Below are 9,826 nucleotides of genomic sequence, written 5' to 3' on the forward strand. Positions count from 1 at the left end.
ATTTACAAGCTCAACACCACATGGAAGCTGCCAAGGCTTGGGGCTTTCACCCTCTGAAGCCACAGCCCAAGCCGTACCCTGGCCTCTTTTAGCCATGGCTGGAGCAGCTGGGACACAGGGCATCAACTTCCTAGGCCGTACACAGCGAGGGTTCTATGCCCAGTTCATGAAACCATTTTTTCCTTCTAGGCCTCTGGGCCTGCAATGGGAAGGTCTCTGACACGTGAAGGTCTCTGACATGCCCTGGAGGCATTTTCCCCATTGTCTTGGCTCCTTGTAACATATTTGGCTCCTTGCTACTTACCCAAATTTTGGCAGCCAGCTTGAATTTCTCCCCAGAAAATGGGGTTTTCTTTTCTGTTGAATCATCAGACTGCAAATTTTCCAAACTTTTATGCTTTGCTTCCTCTTGAATACTTCACTGCTTAAAAATTTCTTCTGCCAGATACCCTAAATCATTTCTCTCAAGTTCAAGGTTCCATATATCTTTAGGGCAGGGGCAAAATGCTTGCAGTCTCTTTGCATAGCAAGAGTGACCTTTACTCCAGTTCCCAACAAGTTCCTCATCTCCACCTGAGACCACCTCAGCCTGGACCTTATTGTCCATACCACTATCAATATTTTGGTCAAAGCCATTCAACAAGCCTCTAGGAAGTTCCAAACCTTCCCACACTTTCTTATCTTCTGAGCCCTCCAAACTGTTCCAACCTCTGCCTGTTACCCGGTTCCAAAGTCACTTCCACAGTACTCCACTCTCAGTACCAATTTACTGTATTAGTCCATTTTCCCACTGCTGATAGACACACCTGAGGCTGGGTAATTTATAAAGAAAAAGAGGATTAATGGACTCACAGTTCCACATGTCTGGGGAGGCCTCACAATCATAGTCGTAGGTGAAGGATGAAAGGCGCATCTTACATGGTGGCAGGCAAGAGAGAGCTTGTGCAGGGGAACTCTCGCTTATAAAACCATCAGATCTCACGAGACTTATTCACTATCATGAGAAGAGCATGGGAAAGACCCGCCCCCATGATTCAATTAACTTCCCACTGGGTCTCTCCCACGACATGTGGGAATTGTGGGAAATATAATTCAAGATGAGATTTGGATGGGGACACAGCCAAATCATATCATCTGCCAATATTTATTATCTGTCTGTTTTATTTTAGCCATCTTAATGGATATAAAGTGTTATCTTATTGTAATTTTGATTTGTATTTCTCTGATGGCAAATTATGTTGAATATCTTTCTATGTGCTTATTGACCATTTGTGTAATTTCTTTGGATAAATGTCTGTTCATATCCTTTGCTCACTTTTTCATTTTATTTTTGACTTATAAATATGGTTTTTGTTTGTTTGTTTGTTTGTTTTTGTTTTTTGAGGTGAAGTCTTGCTCTGTCTCCCAGGCTAGAGTGCAATGATATGACCTTGACTCACTGCAACTTCCGCCTCCTGGGTTCAAGCAATTCTCCTGCGTCAGCCTCCTGAGTAGCTGGGACTATAGGTGTATGCCACCATGTCCGGCTAATTTTCATATTTTTAGCAGAGACAGGGTTTCACCATGTTGGCCAGGCTGGTCTTGAACTCCTGACCTCAGGTGATCCACCTGCCTCAGCCTCCCAAAGTGCTGGGATTATAGGCATGAGCCAAGTATGGCTTATTTTAAAAACTTTGTTATTTAGAAATAATTTCAGACTTTTACAAAGTTGCAAGAATTGTATAAAGAATTCCTGAATACTTTTAATGCAGATTTCCTAAATGTTAACATTTCACCATTGCCTTATTCATTCTAATTTTTTTCTGAAACATTTGAAAGTAAATTGCAGATTTGATGCCCCTTTACTAAATACTTCTGTGTATTTCCAAAAACAAGAACACTGTCTGATATAACAATAGTCCATTGGTCAAAGTCAGGAAATAATTCAATGCCAATAACTAACTCTACAGACCTTATTCAAATTTCACCCATTCCCCTACCCATGTCCTTTATCAGACTTATGCTTTTAACACATTTGTATGTATTTCTTACCTTTCAGGCATTTGTATCTTTTTTAAAAAAGTTACTGTTGGCCAGGTACAGTGGCTCACACCTATAATCCCTGCACTTTGGGAGGCCGAGACAGGAGAATTGCTTAAGTCCAGTTCAAGACCACACTGGGCAACATAGCAAGATCCATCTCTACAAAAAATACAAAAATTAGCGAGAGCAGATAATCATCTTCCTCAGAAAAGAAGAATTTTCCAGACCCTCTCCTAGTATAGGAAAACCACATTCTCCTTAGGGGCTGTTCCCAAGTGGTTCCTCCTAGAAGCAGCTAGGTTCAGAAGAGCCTAGGTCTGATTTTTTGCCATCCCTTCATTATTCCCTCCTTTTCTTCAAAATCTTGCAAATGGCAGAAATTTAATAAATGTCAAATGAATGGATGGATGGGATCGTGCTTTCATCAACCTGTCTTCTAAGGCCTGAAGAGCAGGGAGAAGCTATTAAAATTCTTTAAATAGTAGGCTGTTCGGCCAACGAGATCTCTATCTTTCAGTGTGAATAGGTAAGTGAAAAGCAGGGCAACTTCAAATGGTATATACATATACAGAGTCCTATCAGCGTTAAAATAGAGAAAGCTTAAAAACAATTAGCCAGGTGTGGTGGTGCACACCTGTAATCCTAGCTACTCAGGAGCCTGAGGTAGAAGAATTGCTTGAGCCCAAGAGTTCAAGGCTGCAGTAAACTATGATCACACCTCTGGACTCCAGTTTGGGCCAAGAATGAGACTCTGTTAAAAAAAAAAAGAAGAAGAAGAAGAAAAAAGAAAAGAAAAGAAAAGAAAAAAACCTTCCTCCAAGTTGTTTCTTCCTTGGAGTTGGCAATAAGAGGAAAGGTGATAACTTTGCTGTTTAGCCCCAGGGGAGGGATCAGCCCTGTGGGGAATTGGGCTAAGTTATCAGAGGTTACTTACTGCCCTTGCTAAACTCTAAAGAGATTCATTTTTTAAAAACTGATACATAATATTTGAACATATGTGTATACACAATGGAATACCATTCGGCCACAGAGAAGGAAACCATGAAGAGATTCCTTTTTAATATATGTAGCTGCATGCCAACTTGTCTCACGTTCCCCTTCTCCTAGGAAAAAAAAAAAAAATGTGGATTTTCTGAAGCACCTACATGGAAGTACATACAGATGATTTCGTAAACTTGAAGCTGAGAGTGGATGGAATTGCTACTAGGAAGACTGTAGCATGAGCAGGAGCAGAATCCTGGGGAACACACTTTTAGCGACAGGAGTCAGAAATCTCAGAGAAGCAGGGGTTACTGGTGGGAGCACGGGGCTGCTCAGAGCCTAGTAAAAGGAAAAGGTTTTAGTATCATTTGAAGCCACTGTGGTTCTCCAAGAGGAAGCTCCTGTCATCCAGAGAGCAGCGAGCTCCCAAGCAAGCAGAGGCTTCAATCCCTAAACGAGCATAAGCTTCATTCAGGGCATTCACTGGCCACGACCAGGGACGCCCAGCACCTAGTGCAGGGCCTGCCCTGAAAGAGGTCAGTAGTGCAAAGAAGTTAGAGCTGGAAATGGGAGGAAATTCGAGCATGCGTCCCAGCCGGAGGTTGAGCTCGCGGACGAAGAACAAGGCAGCGCTGGGAACCACGCTAGGGCTTTCCGTGTGGGCCGCGCCTGCCGGCCCTCTCTGTTGTCCCACTTGGCAGGGACTGGGCTACCGCCCACAGCTTGACTTCCGCCACCAGCGACCAAGGAACCAGATCCCAAGGGAACCAGCACTCCTGGGCGCTCGCGGCCCGAAGCCTGGGGTTCCCTCCCGGCCCCGGCAGGGCGGCCCCGCCTACACCCGTTGCGGTCCCGCCCCCCGCGACCGCCCCGCCTCCCTCGGGTCCCAGCGCCGCCGGCGGAGGACAGTACCATGGAGGGCGGCCTGGGGCGTGCTGTGTGCGTGCTGACTGGGGCCTCCCGCGGCTTCGGCCGGACGCTGGCCCCGCTCCTGGCCTCGCTGCTGTCGCCCGGCTCCGTGCTGGTCCTTAACGCCCGCAACAACGAGGCACTGCGGCAGCTGGAGGCCGAGCTGGGCGCCGAGCGGTCTGGCCTGCGCGTGGTGCGGGTGCCCGCCGACCTGGGCGCCGAGGCCGGCTTGCAGCAGCTGCTCGGAGCCCTGCGCGAGCTCCCCAGGCCCGAGGGGCTGCAGCGACTGCTGCTCATCAACAACGCAGGTAAGACCCCGAGACTGAAGCGGGCTCCCCACGTGAGCGGCCACTTCCTCCACCGCTGGGGAATTTAACAGCGACTCCTAGGGAGTCAGATAGGACGCCTAGAAATCTAAAGCCCTAGTTGTTCCAGCTTGAGTAGCAAGTGGAGGCGAGGTGTACAGGAAGACTCGGTGCCGTCGGGGCAACAGTCTGCCCCCACTTCCTGGAAAATTGGCCAGCCGGGTTTTCCAAAGCGCCTGTAGAACTTTCCCGATCCCCTTGCTCTGCGCCCTCTGGCGGAGGCCTGAGTCAGGGCTTCAAGTCTCCAAACAGGTCAAGTCGCTGCTTCTCCAGAGGACCCCTAGAGCTCTCCCTCGGCAAGTCAGGTGCCTTCTCCTTCTGCAGCTTGGGATGGCTGGGTCCCCCAGGTGTGTCTTTCCGCAGAGCTGGGGAAGAGAGAAGCCTCTTCAGAAGCGCAGCTTCCTCCTCTAGGTCTGCATGGGAAGAGGATATCTGGAAGAACTTGGGAGGGCTGGGAGAGAAGAAAGCCCCGCCTGCCCTGAGTTACTCCTAAGGATTGGTTTTTCAGGCTCTCTTGGGGATGTGTCCAAAGGCTTCGTGGACCTGAGTGACTCCACTCAAGTGAACAACTACTGGGCGCTGAACTTGACCTCCATGCTCTGCCTGACTTCCAGCGTCCTGAAGGCCTTCCCGGCCAGTCCTGGCCTCAACAGAACTGTGGTTAACATCTCGTCCCTCTGTGCCCTGCAGCCTTTCAAAGGCTGGGCGCTGTACTGTGCAGGAAAGGCTGCTCGTGATATGCTGTTCCAGGTCCTGGCGCTGGAGGAACCTAATGTGAGGGTACTGAACTATGCCCCAGGTAGGTGGGAAGTCCTGCCGTCCCTGTCCTCCAGAACCCACTGGTGCGCCTCTGGGGGCTGGGCAAGCGGCCTAGTCCACCCCCTCCAGGAAACAACCCACAGGATTTTGTCCTTGAATCCTGATCCATGACGCGTTAGGGGAAATACAGACCCAGGGGAAATAGAGGTGGTAGGGTCCGGGGATACTGGCAGAGAGTGAGGAGTTGCCTGGACTGGAGGGTGGGGCAGGAAAGTCTGAGGTATTAGATGAAGTTTGGGAGAAGACTGGGGTTTGAGTACCAGGCCTTCCTCATGTGAAATGGGGAAGACGCTCCCTGCCTCACAGGGCACTTCGGAAGACTGAATGAGATACTGTATGTGAAAATGACCCTGACCTGTGAAGTGTTGCCTCATTGTTAAATAGGACTGACCACACTGTATTGCGCTATGCATCTGTGTGTTCCCAACACCTAGCAAAGCACTACAGTAAGGCAAGCTGCAGGACATGCTAGCTGTATGGAGAGCAGACAGGCATTGTTGAGTGCTGACCATCCCTGGCTGAACTGTGCTGGAACACTATTGAGGATACTGGGATAAATACAATAGAGCCCTTATTTTCATGAACGCCAAAGGACAGGGAGTCTTGTGATACTGGGTCTGGTTTCTGATGCTGCAGCGCCCCTTTCTTAATAGTGAGGAGTCTCTTTTAGGCTTGAGGTTGCTGCAATCAGAAAGTGGTGACAGAGTAGCCATGGAAAGCCTGAGCAACTTGGGCAGAGATCCAGTAGTCTGTGTCCCTGGGGAATAGGGTCAGGATCCCGGGGCAGACAGGTAGAATGGCCTGCACAAAGCACAGATGTGGCAGGCCTGCATCCCACCATGTTTCCAAGTCCTTCCTCACGTTCTCCTGTACCCCAGCCCCTACCACCCCTGTCCCCCAACACACATGCACAATTATTCTTGCAACCAACATTCAACTCATCATCCACTCTGAGCTCAGCCCAAGGACTCGCACAAACAATGGTGACCAAATGTAAGCTACAACCAGGAGCAGAGCAGACTCCAAGAGGCCACATGGCTGCATTTGGTCTCAGGAGGCTGCCCTGGGCATTATGAGGGAGCTGAGATTTTCAGGAGGTCCCCAGGGCCTGAACCAAGGCAGAGGCCAGTCTGGTTTTCATTTTGGTCTCAGGAAGAACGTTGTAACAGGTGCTCAGAGATAGAATGGGCTGTTTGGAAAGGCAGCAAGTTCCCTCTCAGCAGGGATGCACAGGTCATTGGAAAACAGTCAAGGATCAGGAGATAAATTCTCCCTCTAACCCTGGAATTCTCTGATTTTCTGCCCTTGAGGACCACTAACTGCAAATACTGGGGTGCATGAGTGATTCTTATGTGAAGAATGGAATGTGCTTGCAACAGTTCAAAAAGGGAACAATTCCCTTTAGGTGGGGAGACTAGAGATGGCTTTATTGGAGGTAGCTGAACTGGACATTGACCTTGGTTGTTAGCAGATGGAAGGCGTTCCCGATGAAAGGAATTAAAGGTGCGAAGGCTCACTGTGGGTGTGGCAGGTCTTCCGGTTTGCCTGTAGGGTAGGTGTGCCCAGAGGAGGGCAGACTAGGATGCTTTGAGTATTAGGCCAGGCTAGTGGGAAGCTGTTAAGGGGTTTTGAGCAGAGGAGTGTTGTGATCCCAGTGACGTTTTTGTTTGTTTGTTTCTTTGTTGAGACAGAGTCTCACTCTGTCGCCCAGGCTGGAGTGCAGTGGCGCGATCTTGGCTCACTGCAAGCTCCATATCCCAGGTTCACGCCATTCTCCTGCCTCAGCCTCCCGAGTAGCTGGGAATACAGGCGCCCGCCACCATGCCCAGCTAATTTTTTGTATTTTTAGTAGACAGGGTTTCACCATGTTAGCCAGGATGGTCTTGATTTCCTGACCTTGTGATCCGCCTGCCTCAGCCTCCCAAAGTGCTGGGATTACAGGCGTGAGCCACCGCCCCTGCCTCAGCTCAGGCAATTCTAGCACCTCAGCCTCCAGAGTAGCTAGGATTACAGGTGCATGCCACTACACCTGACTAATTTTTGTATTTTTAGTAGAGACAGGGTTTCACCGTGTTGACCAGGCTGGTCTCAAACTCTTGACCTCAAGTGATCCACCTGCCTCAGCTTCCCAAAGTGCTGGGATTGCAGGTGTGAGTCACTGCAGCCAGGCCCCAGTGATGTTTTAGTGGAGTGAGTTTAGTAGAGAGCTACAGGAGCTGAGGCAGGGAGAGAAGCAAGCTTGTAAAAAGGACCTGATTGTCGGGATACGTACACGCTGAAGGGTCCTACCTGGTGCCTGGTTGGCTGTGGGGGCGAGGAGGGGAGGGAAGGAGGAGGTGATGGAGGTTTTGAGTCTGGGAAAGGAATACTTCATTAATAGAAATGGGAATGTCAGGAGGTGGTAGTGGTTGGACAGGAGATGAGAATCTTGGTTTTAGACATGGTAATCTAGAGGGTCCATGTTCATTGGGCTTTTGAATTTCAGTCCAGAGCTTGATAATGACAAATTGGAGCCTTTGACAACCCTGACCACACATTTCAGCCAAGATGACGTGTTTCCTCCGGCCAGACCTGACTCAGCCCCACCCCCGACATACAACAGGGACCTGAAACCTTCTGCCCTGCCTCGGCCATGTTCCCTCATCGTCTGCTTTTCATCCTCTAGGTCCTTTGGACACAGACATGCAGCAGTTGGCCCGGGAGACCTCCATGGACCCAGACATGCGAAAAGGGCTGCAGGAGCTGAAGGCAAAGGGGAAGCTGGTGGATTGCAAGGTGTCAGCCCAGAAACTGCTGAGCTTGCTGCAAAAGGACGAGTTCAAGTCTGGAGCCCACGTCGACTTCTATGACAAATAAGCCCATGTTTTTGGCTTCCTGAACCTTTTCGTCCCCACTTTCAGACATACCCCAGAGCCCTGTGGCTCCCCACACCCTGCCATAGGGGCAGTCCTGCCTTACACATAGAAGCACTCATGCCTGCTGCCCTGCCATCAGGCACAGCCAGCTGTGAGCTCCCAGATCTTGGCCTTACCTGTTGTCAGGAGTCTGTGCTGTGCACCCTGGATTATGAGGATGGTAGGAGAGAGGTTATGGGTATTGGTGTCTCTATCCCCAGGAATAGAACTTAAGGAGTGGGAAGAGCAGGAAAAGCAGCTGGAACACAGAAGAGAGGAGGTTGTGTCTCCTGCTCATAGCAAGCCCGTGGGGAGAGGGAAGAGTGATCTGGTGTGGAATAGGAGGACCCATGTAGATTCGCAGATGGCCTAGATGGGAAGAAGAGCAGATGGTACAAGTTCCAGCCCACATAGATGCCCCTTGCTGAGGGTAGCAGGACCTTCTTTTGTACTTTGTGTCCTCACTCTGATGTCTCTTTCCTCCCGAATCTACCACCCCTCCCCCAGGCTGGGAGAAGGGGCTCCTGGGTGTCTGTATACATGCCAAAGGCAGATACAAATAAAATACAGGTTGTCCTTTTTTCATGCTTGCTTTCTCCTCTGATACAGGGTCTGTGACTAACTTCCTGGTTCACTGGGCCCAAGGTCATTCCCGAGGCAGTTAACCCAAAAGTGAGATGTTGTCCTTATTTCCTAGGGAGCTGTCCTGGGGCCATCTGCCTCCAATCATCAAGCCCCACTCAGTGGCAAGCCCAGGTCCAAAGTTGCCCACGATCGGCATGCCTGCTCTTTTGTGTTGTTGCCCATGCCAACCCCAGCCTTGACAGCCCTTTTCTCACCCTGGGCTATTCAGAATACCCATCTTTTACGGCCCAACTTACAGCCTGCCCTGCGCATGGCCCTGGAGCCTGGGTCTTTTCCCCGACTCTGGATTCCCAATTCCACCCACTGTCCACATGGCAATGCTGTGAATGGATACCAGCTGCTATGGGCCCTCTTGGCGTTGCCCATCTGGCCCAGCCCATGGTCCAGGTCCTCAGTGGTGTGGGCTTAGGACCAGCACGCCTTTGGGGGAGATGGGCAAGATTCCAAGAAATGGAAGCTCTGAGAAATCAGGGCTTCATCTAAGCCAATCCTTGTGCAGGTTGGTAGACATAGGCTAGACTGGGAGCTCCACAGCAGTGGTGGTCTGCAGCCAGCACCCTGGCCCCTGGCCATATTTGGGAGGAGGGAGCGTGGTCCGCTGCCGGCTGACTCCAGGACGCCGCCTGCCTCTGAGTGTGCATAAGAGAACTCCTCCTTGTGCTCAGCAGAGGGCGCATGGAGGCCGCGCCTCTTGCTGAAGGGCAGGCCCTAGGCTGAAGCTGGCAGCGCCCTGCCTGCTCCCCTAGGAGGGAATGGGCGAACGCTTGCCTGGTCCAGCAGAGGCGTTTCCCTCATGCGCCCATTGAAGTAGAAATCACTGGGCTCAGCTTCCTGCTCTGCCACAGCTGGTAACCCAGGGCAAGTTTCTTCTCTGTGCCTCAGTTTCCTTATCTGAAAAATGAATTATAATGGCACCTACCCTAAAGGGTTATTTTGAACATTAAGTGACCTAATGTTTGTAAATGTTCAGCACAGTGCTAGCATTGTGGTAACTGCCCTGTAGGTGCTAATATTATTTATTGCCTTTAAATATCAAGATCCAGATCATCCTGGAGCCCTGCTGGAAGCCTCCTCTCCTCTAGGCGGCCCAGACATCCTCTCCTGGCTGACTTGAGGCAAAACCTCTCACTGTACTGCCCCTATTCAGCCTCCTGGAGGTGAGGGTGGGGTCTGGTCTGGATACCTTGTCTT

At 50.5% G+C, this 9,826-nt stretch overlaps 1 protein-coding gene across 2 annotated transcripts; it reads left to right on the plus strand.

Annotated features, from left to right (window-relative positions):
* The first annotated feature begins 3,608 nt into the window (after window positions 1-3,608).
* On the plus strand, window positions 3,609-8,571 carry SPR (sepiapterin reductase). Of its 2 annotated transcripts, none has more exons than XM_025355069.1 (3): window positions 3,609-4,220; window positions 4,786-5,076; window positions 7,762-8,571. In XM_025355069.1, the coding sequence occupies exons 1-3, from the start codon at window positions 3,917-3,919 to the stop codon at window positions 7,950-7,952; spliced, it is 786 nt and encodes a 261-aa protein (XP_025210854.1). In that variant the 5' UTR covers window positions 3,609-3,916; the 3' UTR covers window positions 7,953-8,571. The 2 variants fall into 2 exon arrangements, with proteins under 2 accessions (XP_025210854.1, XP_025210855.1); XM_025355070.1 differs by having other exon boundaries at window positions 4,786-5,051.
* Window positions 8,572-9,826: the final 1,255 nt, after the last annotated feature.

This window comes from Theropithecus gelada, chromosome 13 (assembly GCF_003255815.1).
Source record: "Theropithecus gelada isolate Dixy chromosome 13, Tgel_1.0, whole genome shotgun sequence".
NCBI lineage: Eukaryota > Metazoa > Chordata > Mammalia > Primates > Cercopithecidae > Theropithecus > Theropithecus gelada.

What these genes read in the sequence shown, in the direction of transcription:
- SPR (XM_025355069.1), top strand. Translation starts at nt 3,917, where the DNA reads ATGGAGGGCGGCCTGGGGCGTGCTGTGTGCGTGCTGACTGGGGCCTCC. An exon ending in GCTGCTCATCAACAACGCAG is followed by an intron (nt 4,221 to 4,785) that starts GTAAGACCCCGA and finishes TTGGTTTTTCAG; the next exon opens with GCTCTCTTGGGGATGTGTCC. An exon ending in GGTACTGAACTATGCCCCAG is followed by an intron (nt 5,077 to 7,761) that starts GTAGGTGGGAAG and finishes TTCATCCTCTAG; the next exon opens with GTCCTTTGGACACAGACATG.